Below are 22091 nucleotides of genomic sequence, written 5' to 3'. Positions count from 1 at the left end.
TGCTCAGTGTTTACAGGCAAGTTGTTTTCTTCCGTGCAAAGTATGGGTGACCGTGGCAGTCTGCTAAAGTTCAAAGAGGTTTTTGTTATATACCTCAATAGCAAACTTTAAAAAAAAAAAAATTCAATCAGTTTTATTTATCTTGTAAAAAACCCACAACAACAGTTGTCTCCAGGCACTTTATACTGTAAGTCACATATATTACGTATATTGTTAGAGAGAGCATCTGGTGATTGTGGGGTCTCTTTTAACAGGAAGAGACTTTTGTTTTGGGGTTTGGGGAAAGACACGACAGAAATAGGAGCACAGCACATAAGATAAGATAATTTTGAGCTCAAGAAATACATCATTGGAATTTATCTAAAAGAATCCAGCTTTAAAATTAGGTTCACAGCAGCAAAAGTATATCTTTAACTACCACTTAATTTATTTTTGCTTTTATAAGAAAAAAGCTGCCTCCTTTAAAAGTAGCGGTCTTGCTTTGTTCATTAAGTCATCACATAAGACTTCATAAGAGGTCTTGAACTGACCTGTACCGAGTAGGGTGCCTTCAGGTCCACCTGCACAGGTATCCACTCTCCAGGAATTTCTGTCCAGTCGTTTTGATTCTCCAACCCTGCCCTCCACAACTCCTGGTACTGACCCAGCTGGTCCCGGGTGAAAACAGAGAAGAGGTTTCCTATCTCACTGCGCTGGTACTGAAAACTCAGACAGCCGGACATCGGCACCTGCGTCATTGGAGACACCAGTTTGGCCACTTCTTTAAACGTCTTGCCGTAGATGGAGTCGACATACATGAAGTGACCTGAAAGGAATTCAGTGGGAGAGTTCTCTGGGTTTATTTAGGCCACGTAACCACTGATTTGGTGATTTCTAGATGTCTAAACACCTACGTCAAAGTCTTTAAAGCTTTAACAACTTTAAAACTTACAGTAATGTGTTGCTTTGACGCTGTCAGTCTGAAAGATAGGACCATTCTGGGTACATTTTGAATTATGTTTACCACTCTTGTCAAGTTAGAGCCATAGGACAAGTCATTACAGACCTTTGTTATGTTTGTAAAAGGTGAGCTGAGTCCAACTGGTGACCGTTCTACAGACCATTGAGGAAAAACGAAATGGTCTGTACCAGGATCAGGGGTATCAAATGCGAAGCCTGGGGCCCAGAATTAACCCTCCTAAGGATCCAGTCTGAATTGACTGAATTGCTTTGCAATTGAAGGCATAGTTCGGCGCTCTGCAATGGACTATGGGTCGGTCCATCTGTTAGGATAGGCTCCAGACCCACCATGACACTGAACTTGGTAAGCAGTTAAGAAAATGGATTAATACGTTTTGGGGCTTTTCTTGTGGAAAGTGGAAACAGACTGGAAGGATAGACATTAGAGTTCCTGTAGAGAACTGGTTCCCAGTAGTTAAATTCCTTGGAGTTGTTAGTTTCCTTGCTTATTGATCCCACTTGTGGGTTCCACTTGAACTTGCACTCAACTGACTTCAGTTCGGAGGAAAATAGTGGCGCGGTCTTTAGAGTGCATATAAACATTACTTTTATTTTAATTGCACAAGAAGACAAGAGTGTAATTGTCTACTCTACTGCTAACACAAGTTTGACTCTTTGCAAGCATCTGCACAGACAAGCTAAGCCAAGAACCCTGAGTGACGTTAAAGCTGACCCCAGCCCTGCAGCCAGACCCTGAACCTCAATGGATAACAAACTGATGAGCAGTCAGGCTGCAGCCTCCGTTTCTACCTGTTCATGTTTCTAAAGTAGAATCACTGTAGCAATCGCTTTAAACTCTCTTTGTGCTGGTTTTGATCCTTGCTTCGTGTTGCTGGTTTTGTGTTCATTCCTAAATACTAAGGGAAAGATCATATGTGTATTCTCATTAGCCCAGGGATAGGTGTTGGTGTATGGGGCTGTAGCGATTAGTGATTAAGCAACGTACTACCTTATTATTAAGAACAGTGTTCTGTGTAATATGTGTAATAATTACTACCCAACATATATCACAATAGAGAAGGGAAATACTGACGACATTTGCATGAATGTAATGTCTTTCATATCCTGCTTAGTGATGGTGGTTAGTCCCAAAGCAGAGCCAGTGAGAAATCGAATCATAAGTGATATCGATAATGGAATCAGAATTGTTAAATAATTCGTACATACCATCCCTAGAGGTCATTACAAAGAATGCAGATTTGAAGCACTACCTAAAAACCTAGAAACTACATCCCATATGTTAAACTGTCTGATATATAATGATGAAATTTCACTTTTTAAAGTATCCCAGTGTACCTGTACTTTGACCCATTGTAGCCCTCGTTAACTTTGTGGTAGTTAGCTTATGAACTAAAACCAGTTTGACCCTTCACGAGTCATTAATAGTACACCCAGTAATTATATGTACAAATCACTCTTGCTCACCTGACCCGTTGTTGTATGTGTGATCATTTGGCATAGCATTGTGGAGAACCTGGACCCCGCCTCCTCCCACATACCAGTTTACATTGGCATTCCACTGGTTATTGTATCCACACAGGTGAGACTCCTCAAAATCACATTCTAGAGGCAGACAAATGAACAACAGACCCGCTGTTATGGGTGCGCACGTGAAAGCGTTTTCATGCTGTCGGAGCTTTGTAATGTGTGAGGATCAGGGTGCAGATGGTCTTCATCAAGGCGTACATATGTGGGTCATGTTTTTCTTTCAGTTTAAAGTAAGATGTGTGAGTGACATAAGTGTGAAGTCACCGACCCAGGCAGTATCCAGGGCTGATGTGGATCTCAAAGATGGCCACACTGCTCCCTTTGCTCGACCCAGGTTTACCTTCGATGACGACCTAATCAACGACACATGGTCAGTAATCCCCCGAAGTGAGGTCTGACATCACAAAGGCATCACATGAGGTTAAAAACAGTTCATTCGTGAACTATGCTGATAGCTAGTCTAGTTTTCCTAACTCTGATTTGCTTTAAAGTGGCGTGCAGACGAGGGAATGACACACAGGTCGATGGATAAGATATGTCATGCCTTTTAAGGTGTTAAGGTGGTTTTGGGGGAAAACGCTGAGACTGTTTTGCAGCAAGTGTGCAATAAAGCCAAAACTACAAGCTAAAAGTGGCTAAAAACCTCCAAAGTGAAAACAGCTTGATAATACTTTGTGGGTTTATTGGAGCATGCTCAAAAAGCGTTAATGTCAAGCATCCTCTTTAAGTAAATCATCATGTTCCTGTGGTGAACTACTATTTTCTTCTGCCTGCTGTGCTGCCCTGTCTCTGTCATCACCTTTACTGATGGCCTTCATCACTTAATCTTAGTTATTTCCTGTTTTACTCTGAGATTTTCTTTTCTCGCGTATCTTGTTTTTGTGTCCTATCTTTGTCTTCTCCCGTTTGAGATCGTCTGCCCTGCCCTCATTATTTGAACCTGCTTTTGATAGTTTCCACTTGTTCCCTGATATTCATTCATTTTTCTGTCTAGTACATTCCTTGTTTCCTGAAATCTTTTGTCTTTCCCTCTGTAACCTACACTTGGGTCCTCTCATCATATCCTGACATAAATGGAATATGTCCATTTGACAAGCAGATCAGTATAGTATGACCCCTATGAGCAAGCGCTTTGGCAACAGTGTGAAGGAAAAAACTCAGTTTTACAGGAAGAACGAGACCAGACCCAGGCTCAGGGAGGGCCGGCCATCTTCCGTGAGTGGTTGGGGGTGAAGGAAGGAAAACAGCAATAATCAGAAATACAAAAACGTACTCATCTAGTGAACTGCCGTGGCAATATAGATTAGTAAAACAATGCATCTTTCACCTTTTCAATTAAAACGTATTTTAATTTTTACTGGTTATTTTCTCAACCTCTGAGAAAGAAATATACACTCTATTACAGTTTACATGAAAAATCTGTTTTATTCCTGCCTATAATCTTAAAGAGGTTATAAAGGAGTTTGTTTATTTCATTCATGGATTGATCTGTCTGCTATTTTATTACTATGATGACGTTTTTCTGACTTGTGAAGTGATAAAGAGAGATATCAAAAAACAACATTTGATAGGGTTGTATTGTTGATTGTCATTTATGCTTAGAAATATTTACTCATATATGCTTAGAAGTATATAATCATTGGTGGATTGAAAGAATGCTTCATCCTAAAGAGGTCTGTATTAACTTTGTGTAGCTGTAGAAGGGAGTGCATACATTCCCCAGAGTGTCCTGGCATAGATCACACTCCCTAGGAGAGTTTATCTTTTCTTGTTGATTTATGGTATAGCAAGCACACGCATATCTGTTTAAGTATAAGAGCCTTTTGTTAGATGGAGTTAGACGTCCTGGCGCTAGCCTTGGGGAGTCTTCACAGGGTCACATCTTGACCACACACACACACACACACACACACACACACAGGCAAGGTACTCTTTGTGTGTATGTAGACGTCACATGTTAGTGAACTTATGCATATTCATGTAACCTCAATAAAAGGGCAGTGTACGGGAGAACGGACGAGAGCAACTGGGGCCAAGCGAAGGAACGGCGTTTGTCCGGTTCTCTCCCGTGCACGAGTACCATGAAGAAGTTTGCCTACTTGCGTCTTGCTTGCAGTGTAATTATATTGTCTTAACGTTCCAGCGGATGGGTTCAAGATACAAACCCATCATTAATTGGTCCTTCGATGCCGGCTCCCTGGGATCGCATTCACCGAGGGGGGGGGTGAGGCACGCTGAAAGACTGACGTCAGCCAGGAAGTTCCTGTGGATTCGCTGTCTGTCCTTCTCCTCGATGAATGGCGATCGGCGGGATTCAGGCTGATATTACACGCTAAGCAACGCCAAGTAAGTTTAAAGAGGCCGACTCTATAACCGTGTCGTTGTGCAGTCTCCGCCATTTTGTGAGGCGTTGAGAAGTTCGCTGCTTTGTGGAGCGATAACTGGGTTAGTGTCCCGAAAAAGAAGTTTTGGTTAAATCGCCCAAGGGTCCCAAACGTCCGGTGTGTGTCCGGTTTTGAAATCGCCCTGGGTGTGTGTCCCGAGCGTCCCTTCATTGGGTTTTGTCGCGCGAGTGGGTGAGCGTCCCACAGCTGGGTCAGGGTCCCGAGCGGTCCGGTGTGAGTCCGGAGTAGGCCTATTTTGTGTTATTGTCATTTTCGTCGTCGTTGTTGTTGTTGTGTGTGAGTGTGTGCGGAGCAGACCGCGTGGTGTGTGACGTCAGCAGCTGTTGTTGTTATCATGGGTTTCCTAAGCAGCCAGGAGTGTGTGGAAAAGGCCAGCCCACATCAGCAGCACTTGAGCTATGCTCTGGTGGGTGGCTTTCCCCCCACCCCTTGCTGACACAAAATGTTAACTCTTTAGCTTGCCCTGTTCGACAACAGCCTGTGTGCCAAACCATTGAGGTAGATAGTTGTTAAAAGTAACCTACATTAAGCTTGTGGTTGCTTAAATTCAGTACAATGACATGTGAGGAGAAGTGATATAGGTAAATATTTAAACTCATGAAGTGCATAGAGACACTTGACCTGTGTGGAAGACTGTCGTCTTATTATGAGCCATTGTTGAGATATAGAGCACATCTGTGAAAACAACTAATATGCTGCAACTACTGTGTGATGTCGCGTTGCAGTTTTGTTTTTGTTTTTTGAGCTGATGAGCAAGCTACACATTATCAGATCAAGAGCTGTCTGAGAACTACTCAAAGAGAGGGAAACAGAGAGTGTGCAGCGTTTCCATGAGCAGTTTTTCTGCACCTTGACTCGTGTGTGTAGCATCAGCATCATGTTTTTGTTTATTTGTTTTGTTGGGTTAAAAATAATTAAATAAACGTGTGATCATGCTTATGGATCACCATGGCACATATCACCAGCCACGTGATTTATTTATGCAGATGAAAAAGTGAGTGTGAATGTGTCTGACATCACAGTGTTTCTGTGCGCTGTGTAAAAGTAATTGCCTCTGATTGAGAAGAGAATTTATATTGTAGATGAAAAATAATCATAGGGAAAAGGTTTTGTGTTGATCAGCCAAAAACAACTACAATGTCATTTTCTGCTTTAAGAAAGGATTGTTTACACAAACACAGACAGAGAGAGAGAGATGTGTGTTGATTAAGCAGTGATGATGATAATGAACATGTCTTAGTTTGTCACTTTCAGGTGAAAAGCAGACCTGTATCAATTTTCCACATGCAGCGGTCGGACGGAAGAAATTTATAGTTAAACATCATTGGAAACATGCAGGCCAAGTTCTGGCTGACTTATATACAGCGCAATGTGTTTCTCAACCTCACAAACTCACAAGCAAGCTCACTCCTCCCTGAAGAATGCAGCTCCAAAGCAATAACATGGCAGATAAAGAGACAGCATCAAGTCCTGAGCAAAAAGTCTCAGCAAGCAGCAGCAATGTGGACAAACAGCATCAGAGAAGAGCAAACCCATCATCCTGACTGATCGGATGAATGGCACTGTGTTTACAACAAGCTGCAACTTCACTATGCATGTGAAGAAAACTTTCGAGGAGAACTGAGGAGACTGTTGGAGTTTGACATTTGCCACCTGTGGAGCAAAATGGCAAGAAGAGACAGTGGAACACAGGACAAAGCTGAAGGAGAACTGCCGGCTGGGGACTGTTGAAGTGGGAGAGGACAAAAGAGTGAGAGGACAACAGAGTGAGAAGACTAGGTGAGAACACATAGGAATTATTTAATGTGGGAAATCAAAATTTGGGTTAGCAAACCTGGGGAAAAAGAAAGCTGACTGCTTAAGTTGGAAAATTGTGAAGGAGTCTGAAACATATACAAACATATACAAAATCACACAGAACATGCCTTAACCCTACTAATACAAACACAAAATAACTCATGAAGATTAGACATTTTAAGCGTGAGTCTGTTTATCATCTTGTCCAAGTCACCTCGTGTGATGCAAAGACCAGTGGAACTCATAGCACAGAACATGCTCTGTTGGAGATGCAGCTCCACAGACATGCTTGTTATCTTTCATCAGTGTTAAAATAGTGTCAATTTAGCAGACACTTGTTATCAAATACTGAATTTATCCAATAAAAAATTGACTCTCTAGGTTGCAGGACAACAGTTTAACTTTTGTGGGGAAAAAAGATCCTGGTTTGACCAACCAGTGATCAGACAATAAATTTAGTTGTTAATATAGTAAATAGAAGCTTCCTGCTTGATTGATGCAGCACAAGTTTACTACTAAATTTACTGTATGAGGGAAATTCTCTTTTAGTGATAACATTTTGAACATGCATTTCTGTTGTCCTGTCATCCTAGTGGGTTAATAGCTGATTCAAATTAGTTGATCGTTCTTAGATTAATGAAAGGTGACTGAATTCTAGTACGAGTGAATGGGATGTGTTGGAGTTTGTTGTGTGTTGAGTGGAGACTCTAAAACACTGAGTTTCCTGTTTTGATGTGCGAGTGAATCCTGTATTTAGATACACAACTCTGAATACATCAGAACAAACGTCTTTTGTGAAGTGCATGACAGCATGTCACATGTTTTATGATGAAGGGAAAAAGGAAAAATTGAATAAAATAGATCTGTGGCTTAAATGAGTGAAGAGCACAGACCGGGTGATTAAACTCATAGCTAATATGACATTAGGGTTATGTTGTGTGTTGTGCAGTTGATGGTTGGTTTGGAGTGAATCTAGCTGATGATTCTTCTCCTGTTGTGAAGATGATGAGGAGTTTGTGTCATGACTTAACAAGGCCTTTTTAGTTTGATACTTTCACAGTGCACTGAGAGTTTGGTTTGATAATCTCTGTTATTTTTTATTTTTCATTTTTGAACAAGCACTGATTTTGCTTGTGAATTTCTTTTCTTTGAGCAGATCTGCAAGTCGGGAATTAAAAGCGTTACACATCGTCAAGAAAATTGTTGCAAGTGAGTTTCTCCACATTTAAAATGGGTTCAGGAGAAAGCCACTTATTTGGGACAATTAGGAAATGAGAGTCCCCCCCCAAAAAGGATTCAACGAGGAAATCCAGTCTAAATTATTTTTCTTTTTGAAATAACGTCGTTTTGCTGAGCGTGGAAACGAATGCGATGATAATTTCCACAATTAGCAAAAGAAGGAACCACTGACTGAATGAGTAAGAATTTTAAAATAACTGACTGACTGAACATGATTGTGTGAAGTTAACCCCCACCTGACAAAGGTGCAGATGAACCCATGTGTTTCCTTTTACAGGAGCAGAAAGATGACAGCAACACTCGAGGTTGCATGATGATTTAACCTTTTAAATGCCATTTTCTGTGTCTGTGCATTTATCAGGCGTGTTATTCATAGGCTTGTGTTGCTCACAGAGGGAGCTGTGACAAAGTATGCATACGCCTGCGCAAGCGCTAATATTTGCATTTTCTTTTCTTACAGCATGCCAGTTCTTCATGTGAATTGATGATGCGATTTATACCAGGACAACTGGTTGATGTTTTTTCCTACTACAGGATTTCTGGGTTTATGTGTGAGGAAAACTGTGTTTACCGGTTATGAGTAGTGATGCTGTTACATTGTGTTTTTGGGAAAATGTGACGGTTACTTTGATGATATGAATAACATATTTTCCACAGCAATGGATGGTTGATTTTATGGTGTTTTTATGGCACCTCTGGAATGTGGTTGGCCGACGCCTGCCCACCAGGATAATCAATGTGTGTTGCTAATGTTTGTTTTTTGAGACTGCATGTACAAGATTCAGCAGAAGCGGACAAGTGACATGAGACAAACAAATAAGAGATGCGGTGTTATGGAATAGTTAATATGGGCTCATTTGCTGGCCACTCTTGAGCCCATAAATAATATATGAGTGGAGTGACTTTGCTTAAGAGCAGTCACCGATTACATTAATGTTGCCTGAGTACGTGGGATGATCCATGTCTGAGGCGACTTATGAAAATAATTGTAGTTTACTGATTTGAGAAAACCTGCACATGACACTTGTCTTGCTGATGTTGAATGCTTATTGTTCTTATGATACAATTGTTTACAGGTATGTAGTTTGATTTCACTTCCAGATCTTGTTTTCCAGGCCATGATGGTGTGTATGCAGGCTCCTGGGAGAGCCCGGTGTTAAGCAAACTTAATATGCAAAACACACTAGCATTTTTGTTGCAGGATTATAGGTCCAGGGTGGTGCTGCTCCTGGGGAGGAGATGCCCTGATGTTGCCTGGGATATGATCTAGCTAATCTTTTTCTTTAAGACAGGAATCCAGGTTTGGTGAGTTGACGCATGGGTGTGTCCATGCGTCAAGAGGAGGGGTCCAAGGATTAACAATGTTTTTTATTAAACAATGTTTTCTATTATTGTTGCAGTGATTTGTGTGATTAACCGTTTATTTACAAGTATTAAACCTATGCAAGTGGTGCATCCATGTTCAGATGAGGCTTTGATGGCCTATAAGTGAAGTTCACTGAACTAAAGAATGTTGTTTGATGATTGTTGACATGCTCTCCAAATAGAAGTTTTCCCTCCTAGCAAGGAAATACAGGTGCAGCAGTAATCTCCTGAGAAATCTTAAGAGGCCAGTGAGAAGCAAGAACCATTCCAGGCATAGCTGACAGCCCAGGCAGTGGTTGAGGTCAAAGGTCGAGCTGGTTGGGGCCCATCATGAGATCAGACTTTGGAGCCACAGCAAGGACCATGAAACTGCGTTGGAATGAGAGCTGTGCCACGGGGGGTTTCCAGAGGCCAACAGAGGAGATTGTGGACAACAGACGGGCACCTGAAGGATGAGGGGAGCGTGCCAAGCTTCATCGACAACGCAGAGGGAGTCTAAGGATGACATCATGATTCTGTGAAAAGCACAGGAACCAGAAGCTATGGTGGTGATAACAGCAGTTTCCTATGAGGTCTGCAGCTTTGGAAATAGCTGAGACCCATGTTGACAAACAACAAAACTAACTGGTATGTTTGAATGTTTATTCTACATACATTTGGACTCTGGTCCTATGGACAATGATGGAAACAACTGGAAGAGACATTCATGACGCCCTGCAGAACTCAAACCACTCTGCAGAGAGACATGTGATTTGCACACCTGGAGGAAGCATCACCAAGCTGAGATGTTTTTGAAAATGTTACTTTCTTATTTTCACTATTAAATTAACAATTTCTTTGTTTGCTTGTAGGATGCAGGTTGCCATTGGATGAGATTAATGAGGAATGGGATAACTGCTAATACATTTGTTAAACTGTGTACTTTTACAGTAATTTAGGGTGATTGGACATATGCTGAATATAACAATGTTTGCCTTAAAGCTGTCAGACATGAGGTATTCATAACTGGGGACTTTTCTAGCATAAATGTCGAAAAGGGGGGAATGTTAGAGTTTGTATTGTTGATTGTCATTTATGCTTAGAAATATTTACTCATATATGCTTAGAAGTATATAATCATTGGTGGATTGAAAGAATGCTTCATCCTAAAGAGGTCTGTATTAACTTTGTGTAGCTGTAGAAGGGAGTGCATACATTCCCCAGAGTGTCCTGGCATAGATCACACTCCCTAGGAGAGTTTATCTTTTCTTGTTGATTTATGGTATAGCAAGCACACGCATATCTGTTTAAGTATAAGAGCCTTTTGTTAGATGGAGTTAGACATCCTGGCACTAGCCTTGGGGAGTCTTCACAGGGTCACATCTTGACCTCACACACACACACACACACACACACACACACACACACACACACACACACACACACGGTACTCTTTGTGTGTATGTAGACGTCACATGTTAGTGAACTTATGCATATTCATGTAACCTCAAAAGGGCAGTGTACGGGAGAACGGACGAGAGCAACTGGGGCCAAGCGAAGGAACGGCGTTTGTCCGGTTCTCTCCCGTGCACGAGTACCATGAAGAAGTTTGCCTACTTGCGTCTTGCTTGCAGTGTAATTATATTGTCTTAACGTTCCAGCGGATGGGTTCAAGATACAAACCCATCAACATTTAAAAAAGAAATTTAGCTGTTCTTGACACAATGTGTATTCAAATTAGTGTAGCCTATTACGATGAAGAGTGCCTCAGCTGGATGGTGTCTATTTATACTATAAGTTTTGTTTTTTTTGTCTTATTTATTTTTTGCTTTAATTTATGGAAGCATGAATATTTCTGGCACCGCAAGGTGGCAAGAAATGCCAGAAATAGGGTTACTCCTTCAAAATTAGTTATTAGAAGTCACTGGCAGAAAGTCTTCATATTTAAAGGTGGGAAATACAGTCCTACCAGTGCATCTCAATCTAAAAAATAATTGGAATATTTTGGCTGCAGCTTTGAAGTTGAACATTTTAAATTTAAGGTGAAGCATCAAAAACTGCAGTTCCTTGAGCGGCCACTTGAGTCTGATCTAAAAGTGAGGCAGCCTCCACAGATTCCCATGTTAAAACGCCCAAATTCACAGAAAAAATAAGCATATTTTAGATGTAGATGGGTACAATCATATGCTTTTATTTCAATAGCCAGTTTATCTCTTACAACAAGCAGGTTTGCTTTTGTTATTCGGTTATTCGCAGGTATCTGTTTCCCTGCACAACCCCCGTACTGTCCACAGATGCAGCTTGCCATCATTAACTAATAACCCTTCATTCTCTCATCCAGTGCCTCTAAAAACAATACAACAGCACTTAAACTTAGCCAAGTATGTCCCATCTTTAGCAAACTAACACTACCTCCATCCCTAAGTCAAGCTAGCTTTTTTTTCCAATAACAAAAGTTAATGCTGGGTGGATTTATTTCATTGAGTGGGAGTAAATAGCACAATGCTTCAGCAGTTGGTGTGAAATCTAAACCTCTGGCACATGAATTTTCTTCACCCAGGTCTGGACTGAAATGTGTTTATGCACTGAGGGGCCTGCACATAGCACAGGTCTGGAATAGCCTGATGTAGGTCACAGACCCTGTCAGACTCAGCTCTGCCTCTGCATATAGTGTAAACATGTGCTGTACTTTTCCCAGAGTGTTTGGATAATTACAAGCATGTTTCATACTCGCTTCAATTTAGGTCTGCATGTGTCACTTTAACCTGCATGTGTCGTTTCAATGAGAGATTGAGAGGTTTTCTGCACATGTGCAGGTTAGAAAATCGGCTGTCTGACTGCATCTTCAGTCTTTAAAAAATAAAAACAGGAAAGTGTGAGTAAATATTTAGTATGTTTTAGTTTTACCTTTCTTTGCACTCATTTTCTCTCATTAGTTGGTAACCTGTGAGAAAGTTGAACTGAAGTGCAGTGGGATTTCTTGTAAGATCACACATTTATTCTTATATTATTGCAAGTTTTTTTTTCTTGCACAATTAGACAGCTGGGTGTTTATCAGCGGAGTCCCAGGATGAACATTTTCCATTTTATACCTTTTCTTCCGGCTGTAATCTACCCAACCATTCCCCTTTCAGTACCTAAGAATAGCTTAGCTGTTGTACCTTTTATATTTTGAAAAGAGATATAACAGCCCTGAGCTTCTGGTGGAACTTCAGCCATATTTTGGTACATTTTAATCTGATCTCTTTCTTAAACAAAGATTAGATACTATTTGAAAAGTGTTTTACCCTATAAGGCTCTGTATTGTTCTGCAGGTCGATGCTTGAGACCACCCAGCTGTCGGAGGGCAACCGGCTGCTCCACAGCGGCCTGTCAAAGCTGTTCCCCTCGGTGCGCTGCAGGACCTCCAGGCTTCCTGGCTCTGTGATCTGATAGACAAGCCTCAGGCAGCTCCACTCACCATGCTCCAAACGGGGACTCAGCAGCACCCCTATGATCTCTCGCTGTGGGTCAGCACCACTGCCTATGTAGTCCTCCTGATCCTCATTCACGGCTGCTTCCACTGTGACAAAACGGCCTGAACAAATGGATTACAAATACAGCATTTCATTCATTATAAACAAAGCATGATCAAGAGCATTTTTATGGCAGCTGCTGCCTGATCTTCCCCCCCTGCTGCTGTACAAATCTTTAATATTTGTGCCACAAATAAGGTTCTTAAGTTAAGTAATGTAGTCTCCTCATTTCCAGCTCCATATTTTTTTTTATAAATTTTGAGTAAATTTTGCATGGTTCACAGTGTAAATTATCACTGTTTGACTGTTAGTGGGCCTTCAGTTTATCCTGTCTGAAACAGACTGTTTTAGCTCCTGCTGCTTTAAGCTAGCTTCTTTCTGATTGGTTCTCTGACAAAAGCAACTTTTGAAAACTTGCATAAGAAAAACCATAAGAAAAAATGTCTGAAACTGGGTGTTTAGGGCAGTCAGAAGCTGATCTTTTGGCCCAGAGTGGCTAATATTACATAAGCTAACCTTTGGCTGCCTTTGATATCAGCAGCCACCACTCTAATATCACATATGTCAGTAAGGAAAAGCTTGGTGACGTCTTGCTTTAAAGCAAACGTTTTAATGTTTGGAATAAGACTTTAAAAACTTTCAGCCCTTTGGAGGTACATTTCTTATTGTTCATTTCTCCATAAAAATGCTCTGGAGGCAGATTTTTAACAGCACACTCAGTACCAGCTATATGTATCTGTCAGCTGTAAAACTAATTGGAAATATAGACCCTTCATGAGAAGGGCCAGGCATAAAAAGATGCACAACAACATGATAATAGATAATAAAATGCAGATGGATCATCAGAAAAGCAGCTTTAGTCTTTTATTGCAGATACATCCTATCTGGAAGATCTGTTTCTTGTGATGTTGCTTCCTGCGTTTACGACCCTTTGGTCAGCAGGAGGTCACACACGTGCACACACACACACACACACACACACACACACACACACACACACACACACACACACACACACACACACACACACACACACATATGCATACAGTGCCTTGTCTTTGTAACCAAGGAGGGTTACGAGGGGAGGTGTTTGTAAACGTTCTCAATAAAAGCCAGAGGAGGCCGGATTTGGGGTCATTTCATGGTAGACACCAACGAGGCCTCCCTTGCAAGTAAATCAATCAATCGCTGACTGTCTTGTTTTCTTCATGATGAATAAGTCTCTAAACCAGTGGGGCTTGTGGAAACACAGACCCAACAATTAATTTCTGCGTTTTGGCAGTAATTTCAGTTCAATACTTACTAGAGAAAAGTTACTAAAGGGGTGTGCACTGTTAAGAAAACACATGTAGAAAAGGTTGCACTGTGGACCTAAGTCTGTACAGAAATGTGACTAAAAACCTAAAGTACTGAAAACCCATGTTTCACTGTAATACAAGAGAGACCCTTACAGTCCAGTTTTTGGTTTTCACAGGACTCTATGCAGTCCTTCCTGCTTCCATAGGAATTAAGGGGGCACACAGGCAGGTGCTGCTAATCAAATGCACTTAATTAAGCGATCATCAGTAGATCTCAGCAAATTCACTAAGGTCAAACTGTGCAAGGCTCAGAGAAAACCCAAGAGCTATATTTCAGATTCTACAAACCTCATTTAGCATGCTAAATGTTGACAGTACAATGAGAAAAAACATCTGATCAAACAAATCTACAACAGAAAGGCTGAAGGTCACGGTGTTTCAGTATCCCAGTGAAAGTCTGTGTGCAAAATCAAATTCTTGGAAACCTCAATGAACTGATACAACATTGTTCAGAAAGATGGGTCGAAATTCCTCCGCAAAGTGAGAAACTGATGAATTCATACAGAAAACAATTACTTTAGGTTATTTCTAATAAAAGGTGGTTTTATAGCCAGAAAAATCATGGGGTGCACTTAGTGTTTTCACAGGACTGCACATGCATTAGTAAATTTGGCCCAAGGTCACACATTTTAGTTTCTGGTAGAAATCAAGGTACATACTGTAACTTTTATACCGTTTGTGGCTTACTAACAAGCTAGTAATTTGCTAACTATATATTATATATCTACTAATTTGCTAGCTTGTGAGAGTACAAACTGAAAGGCACTAGCAAATTAACAGAGTTGGGTGTTGTTGTTGCCGGACCTGAAATCATATTAGCTGATCCACACAGTGCAGCCACACTAATTAACTGAGTTAAATATGAACACAGAGGCAGCTAACAGGCTCACTGATCGATGTGCAGGTTTGGACGTTCTGACAGAAATAAGCTCTAAATCCCAGCATCAGTTTGTGTTTAAATGCTTGTAATTATAAAATGTGTCTGAGCCAGCTCCAGATAATATGCAAAAATCAATCATTTTCTTTACACTTTCTGTTTAAGGACTAGAACCTGTTAAAAATCAGATGTAGTGTTACTGCACATTTCTATCTGAAAAAAGTTATAGAAAACCCAGATTTACGGGATGTGACATTTTGCATCAGGATTCATGGCCAAAGTCAGGACACTTTGAGTCAGAGCATCATAAAATCCACCTCAGCAACTCTTTTCTGCTCCAGGGTCCTCCGAGCTCTTCTTAGTGGTCTGTCATTTATTATTTGTCCCTGTGGAATGCCCTGCTGCCCCGGGGCTCCTGAACACACTCACACACAGAGGACTGAGATGATTTCAGTTTGGAAAATTCAATGTTTCTTTTCTTCCCCCAGTAAACTGCAGTTGTTTATATTTAAAAACTGAATCAACAGATGTTAAAACCTCAAACTGATGCAATGTCTTGATTAGATCATCCCAATGCCTGATTTGGTTTCAAGCAGAGTAAAAAGGGTACATAAAAACTGCTTTATACATACATTTGACATGACTTCACTGCTCCTGTTCTGGCTGCGCAGAGCAATGAAAGGGATAAAGAGCAGTGGAGGAAAGGAAAAGAAATGAGCAGGAACTAAGCACACTATTAATGCACCAAATACACCGACTTCTCTGGCACGCCAGCGGCATTAGCAACAAAGATGGAAACAGGAAAACACAGAGTATCCCAGACAGAAGCAGAGCAATTTTTGGACAAAGTGGGCTGTGAGCAAACATCGTAGTGGGGAAAAAGTGGTAATTAGAGGTTTTCTTCAGCAGGATTTGGAGCAGCAGGATAGAGCCATGATAGAAATTCTGCCTCACCAGTTACATGGCTCAAGATTAGAGATAAAGAGTTTTTTTGTTTGTTTGTTTTTATGACTGATATCATCTAACCTCTCATCACCCACCAGATCATAGGTGAGTAAGGGCTAGTGTTAGGGACTGATTTAACCACGAGCTAAATAGACTCATTTTCAGAAACTAGAAAATTTTGCCTCTAAAATGAAGCTTCTTTTATTTTTTTTGCAGGATGTTAACCTACCTCTAACCTTAACCATACCCTTGAATAGATGGGTTCTCAGTCATCCAGGTCATGGTTGCCTTCTCATTCAAAAGGCTTCTTCAGTTCTAAAAACTGATGAGGAGTCCCAGGTATTCATATGTTAGCTCATGTGAGTCTAACCGCTCATTGGACAGGTCGGTATCAAGGACTTTCAGGACCACCTCCAAGGTGAAAGCCGCACTAGCAGTTAAATATCTGGGACTCCACATCAGCTGTTAGAACTGAAGAAACCTTCTGAATGACAAGTTAAACATCTTAAAGAACTTAAATAAGAAGTCTAGTTGCCTTCAACTCAAACACTTAATTTATTAACTTCTTACCATCTACACATAGGACCAAAAAGTGGTTTTGATTGTCAGGCCCTCCATTCTGAATTAAAAACAGGTGTTATACAGTGTAAGTCACGGCACAGGCTCAAGAAAACCCAATATCAGTGAACACAGCTTGTTAGTAAATGCTTGAATCGGAGTTAATGCCACGGTCCTTGGGTTTGAGGTTGTTTTTGGATTGGGAATCCTCAGTCAATATATTTGGGTTTGGGTTTCTGTTCAGGTTCTTCTGTTTGAAGTTTTGATTCTTACTGTTTGTAGATTGAGTTTTTGATCTCTGTTGTCATGTCCTTTCAATACAGTAATATACTCATAATGTAGTTTGTTGATTGTATTTATGGCTCCAGATACGTTTTCTTGGACTTTTCAATGCCTTTCTAGATGGTTTACTGTTCCAGTATTAGTTCTACATTCTTGATTTTTATTTACCTTCAGTTCCTAATTTGAGTTTGTTATTTGTGTGTTGTGTTAGGTTTTCTGGTGTTCCCCCTGAATTAGTGAAACAAGAATGACAGACTAAACAGCTTTTGTTCATTTCCTGTTGTAGTATGACTGTTTTTCTATTTTTCTATGGCTGTTTGAGTTTTGCTTCCTCTCTGATTGTCTTCATCACATGCAGTTGTGTCTTATCCTCAAATTAGTCCTGAGTGTATAGTCCATGTGGCATTCTTGTTTCTGTCTATATAGATCTGTCCAGTTTTTCCCCTCACCTTCTCTGTTCTTTGGATTACTGCTCGTGGTGTTCACTGTCATCAGGAGCAGTGTGAAAAATATGTGGATTTTTTTGGCTAGTCTCACTTTGGCTGTTGCCGTTCCTTCAGCTGGCCGTGACGAAAATTGTCACAATTACAGGATGCAAAGAGCTGAAATGACACTGAGTGTTTGAAAACAATGAAAGGTGTCCACTGTCTGTGCTTCTCTGCGGTCCTTTCCTTTCCTGTTCAGGCCAACTTTTCAACCAATCAGCATTTTACCACCACACAGTTCCCTATTCAGCTATGCGCTGGTGGTTTTGGAGGACTGCACACAAACACCTCTGCATAGACTGTATACCCATAATCCTTCACTCTGCAAAGCCAAACACTTAGGCAAACTACTGGCGTATCCTCTTAACCCTCTGACACAAACACATTACCATGAATTCTGCATAATTTATGCTTCTGCGTCGACTCTAAGTAGAGCCTATGCAAGTGGTCGATACCATTGCCAGCATTTATACTTGTGCTGGCGGCGGGTGTTTTCTTCCAGTCAATTTGAAAAATGGCGGCAGAAGATGTAGCCAAAAATACATAAGAGGAAACGGTGGTATGAACAGGCCAGTCACAATCATGTGACATGTACTTTCATTCTCCAGTTACAAGCATACATCCCACTTCAGTCATGATCAGTGGCGCCCCCTAACCGTAAGTCAAGGCAATCAAAATATTGAGTTTGGAGGATTTTTTAAATTACGCTCCCAAATTTGTTTCCTTTCTCCAAAATACAAGGTTAAGGTTATCACCAGTGATCCACATTTATATATACTAAATAAAAGATTATTGGACTGGATCAGTTTCATAGAAACTACTGATGATAATTCTGCCCCCAATCCTTTTTTTAGAGAAAAGCCAAATTGGCTTTTCTGGAAAAATGTGAACAGGATTTAATCTATCAGAACGAGTAATTTCTGATCATATTTGGATTAATGTGATTACCGGTGATCACTTAGACCTCAAAGGCTTAAAGCAGGCTCCACCTCATGTCACTATTTACGTGACGAAACCTTGTCATTGGTTCACCAGGATAAATACAGCTCAAGACTTCTCACTATTTTGTTCATGGACCACACAAGAGTGTACAATTTTACACATGCTTGTTTAGCAATGGTTAAGAAGTTGTGTAGTTTCTGCCACGGCGACCAAAGCGTGCACAAACGTTAACCTTCATTCATCCATCTGTTGGCTTTGATCATTTTGCATGAACAGACGGTGATATCACACAGATACTAAGATAAGGGCGTGTGCAGCATTCATTCATATCAGCTGCAGCGGTACCAACCCGACGAGAATAACTAATAACTAATGTGTTATTTCACTGACTCCAGATGTTCAGAGATGCTGCAATCAATGCAGACCAGATGGGTTTCTTTTCACCGTACTGCTTTAGTGGCACAGCCAAAACCAGCACCAAAACTGTCATTAAAACATCTTTAACTCTACACTCATTATAAGCTCCTACGTTAAATTCGTTTTAAACCCTGAAAGTGCAGGGTGCCGTAGTTTTAAGTACCATCTTTTTGCAGGGTCCAGCTCATAAAGTCTGCATCTGACGTGTATCCGCAGGTGTTGGACTCAAAGTTGCAAGAGCCTGGCAACAGCTGGCTGTTGGCTTGGATGTTGACTGAGAGAGAAACAAAGAGGAGGAAGACGTTAAAAAAGAGAGGGAATGGTAAGTATGAATCATTGCAACTGGCATTAATAGAAGCATGCCCTCATCCACCAGCGCTGGCCAAAACCGTTAAGATGTACTCACCAGCAAAAGTTAGGAGAATGTAGAATCTAAGCATTGCTGCTTTCTGTTTGAAAATATACAAAGAAAACTCTTGGAGGATGTAGGAAAAGAACAAAGAGCAGTCCTCTTTCATCCACGGTCGGGGAAAAGGCAAGATGGCTCTGCAAAGTTTGTTTTTGAAGACTTCTCTCTTGTGTGTCGTCCGAGTGTCTCTCCAGCTCACAGACCGGCAGCACACTGTCTGTGGGGAGAGTGGGGAGGAAAAACAGAGAGGAGGAGGAGGAGAAAGAAGGTGACTGATGGGCTGATGTTAGGCGAGAGAGGGAGCTGGGGGAAGGAGAAAATGAAGAGGCTGGAAGGGGGGGCACCTCACACACTATCAGAAACTGACTTAAAACAGCAACGACTGTGCAGCTCTCCTCTTCTGATCTGTTGGCCTCAGAGTAAAAGCAGAGTTAGGGGTTAAATGTCCTGTGCAGCTCAGTTACTCAGTTCACCCCCCACCCTGAGCATTAGGCCCGCGTCTTCCAGTTCAGACATGAGCCTAATGAGCGAAACTGTCCTTATCAGAGAAAAACGACAGAGTCGGTACATTTTTAAAATGCTTAAAATCTCCAGAGTTTGCAGTTTCCTTGCAAACAACCTAATTATGGTGTGAACAACATGACTGTGCAGTAAACCTATGTATACTTGGTGTACACTAACCTCCCCTATCAGTGTGCTGTGATAAACTGTCAAACAATACTGCGCTATGAAAGATTGTCCTGATATGAACTTCAGATGAATTTGTAAAGGGTTATCTCCTCTCTGGAGGTGTTTTAGTGTTGAGTGATCAGCAGTAACTTGCAGCGGTGTAGAAAAACTACACATTTTTGAGGAGAGCCTGTTGTTACAACCTTTGAATGCATTGAATTATATTATGTCACACACTCCTGGTGTCAGTGCTTTTACCAGCTTCATATAGAGAAATCCTTTGAGACAGAAGGGCAACGTTTATTCAAAAAATGTGCGCAATTGAATATTTTTGGCCATCGGACTCTCACGAGAAGCGGCATCATTGATCAGTAGGTTCAGATGGAGGTAGAAGATGGTAAATGGACCCCCAAAAGGAAATAATAGAGCTAATTTTATCATGACATGAAAATTCTGGAGTGCACAGGCTGCTATGAAAACGTTACATGAATCAGGCTGGAAGGAGAGAAGTGAGAGGCTTTTGTCAGCTAAATGATGAACTTATGGAAAACAAGAAGCACTCCTCCGTCAAGGCAGCTCTCTCTCTCTGGGCTGTATTTACATTTAAGGGAACAGTAATGTGTTTCGTATTTATTCATTTTGTTTTCTGTGTTCTTTTTGAGCAAACTTTAAGAAGTTTGCAGTGCAGATTATTACTTTGACTACACAAACATAATGTAGGAGTAGGTAATGGATAATGTGAGTAACTGCACATGAATAGCTTGAGTTTACAGTTTATTTCTGACTAACTAGACATTCTCTTTCTGTAGAGTCAGAATCCTCATATATTGGTATAATTGCCTAAATGTTGCCAATAGTTTTAAAGATAAAAGACATTTGATGAAGGTTCGACCTTGTAAGAATTATAGAAGTTTTATAGGTTATAAGAGTTTTTTGTATATTTTTGACCAATAAATTGTTAAGATGACAAATTTTAATGGACTGTTAACATGACCCCACTCTACACCCCCACATAGTTCATTCAAAACTTTTCAAGCTATCGTGTTTACAGACAGAATGACACACACACATATAAACACTACGAAAACGTCTTGGCAGTGAAAAAAAAACATAAAAAAAGAAGATTTGGGGGACATTTACTGTTCACTCATATATCTTTGATTTCTTGCAGTTGGGCACCTCTAACCTGATGGGGATGCAAAACATCTAAACCCAGCCAAGAGTACTCCTGCTCTTGCTGAACCTGTTTGTGTGGTGACACTTTTATCATTTTTTAATAATCATGTGGGTCTTTTTGAGACACAGACTTTATTGTGTTGCTGAAAATCTTTTCCAGATGCTCCAATTTAACTCCAGTGCAGATTTCCTTTTGTAATAAAGTGCATAAGGTAGTCAAAAATATATGGACAATACTTCTTTTTTCATTTGAGCAACTTTTTCTGATCAAGAGAAGAGATTTTTTTCACACAATGACTCCTTTAATTTAGAAAATATACTTCCCTTCCCTTTTCAATATTACAGCATTTCCCACATGCACAAAGCCAGGACCCGTAGAAGTTTTCCTCTACACCCTCTGGAGTAAATCTCTGCAGCAGAGCTCTAAAATAGTGCACGTTAAAAGACACTGCTATATAATGACACCTTCAGCTATAACACAAGCATGTTAGGTAGTCAAACACTTTTGTATCGAGTTCATATTCGTAGCATAACAGCTGGAATTTAATGAGAAGACATATTTGAGAGCCTGTCTGGAAGCGGTATGATGATGTTTCCTGGGGTCTACAAATGATCTGAACTGTGTTTTACAGACTTGTGGAGCGTCAAAACATTTTTCAGTGATATAAAATATGTGAACAGCTTGTATTAGGAAATCCTGAACTAATCCTGCAGTTCACACTAGTTCATCTAAATACAAAGCAGCCACATGGAAATGTGAAAAATCCAACCTAAATTCAGGAAAAATGGGTAAAAAATTAAATTGTTGGAGCACTGAATGTCAGCACAGATACTCTGAGTCCAACTGCAGAAGGAAAATGAATTTGAATGGTGGAAAAAAAAATGGAGCATGCTGGGTATGGAAGACCAGACTTTGCTGTACTTTTCAGCGGGAGAGCTCTCCTCCACATTTGTGGTCCATCTGTCAGCCTTGCTTTCTCTGCCTCTGTTTTTTCCCCTCCTCATTTTCTGCAGTTCTGCACTCTTATCGCTTGTGTTCACCAGAATTTTAACAAGAAATCTGAAACAATTATAGAGCACATGGGGAGGTGGATATTTGTGAAACCTGTTAATTGCGTGGCAAGAAGGCCTGACTGAAGCCATCAATATTATCCTGCTAGAAAATGCAGAGGAAAATGCAGAGTGA

General features: G+C 40.7%; 1 protein-coding gene across 1 annotated transcript in view; it reads right to left on the bottom strand.

The window, feature by feature from the left end:
* The window catches only part of LOC147325589 (MAM domain-containing protein 2-like), a 29984-nt gene extending 10711 nt beyond the window's left edge, over positions 1 to 19273 (bottom strand). Inside the window, exons 1-6 of the mRNA XM_086300160.1 lie at positions 19058 to 19273; positions 18815 to 18925; positions 12560 to 12849; positions 2756 to 2840; positions 2425 to 2562; positions 531 to 805 (exon numbers count right to left, since the gene is read on the bottom strand). Coding sequence (XP_086156286.1) covers positions 531 to 805; positions 2425 to 2562; positions 2756 to 2840; positions 12560 to 12849; positions 18815 to 18925; positions 19058 to 19169 — 1011 coding nt within the window. The 5' untranslated portion in view covers positions 19170 to 19273. The remainder of the gene's footprint in view (positions 1 to 530; positions 806 to 2424; positions 2563 to 2755; positions 2841 to 12559; positions 12850 to 18814; positions 18926 to 19057) is intronic.
* Between the last annotated feature and the right edge of the window lie 2818 nt (positions 19274 to 22091).

The sequence above is a fragment of the Aulonocara sp. 'chitande type north' Nkhata Bay genome, linkage group LG7 (assembly GCF_057382095.1).
Source record: "Aulonocara sp. 'chitande type north' Nkhata Bay isolate Kocher_YH1m ecotype deep benthic linkage group LG7, A_spYH_male_GT1.1, whole genome shotgun sequence".
Classification (NCBI taxonomy): domain Eukaryota; kingdom Metazoa; phylum Chordata; class Actinopteri; order Cichliformes; family Cichlidae; genus Aulonocara; species Aulonocara sp. 'chitande type north' Nkhata Bay.
The sequence above is the reverse complement of the archived record's forward strand: the minus strand, read 5'-3'. Positions and strand labels throughout refer to the sequence as shown.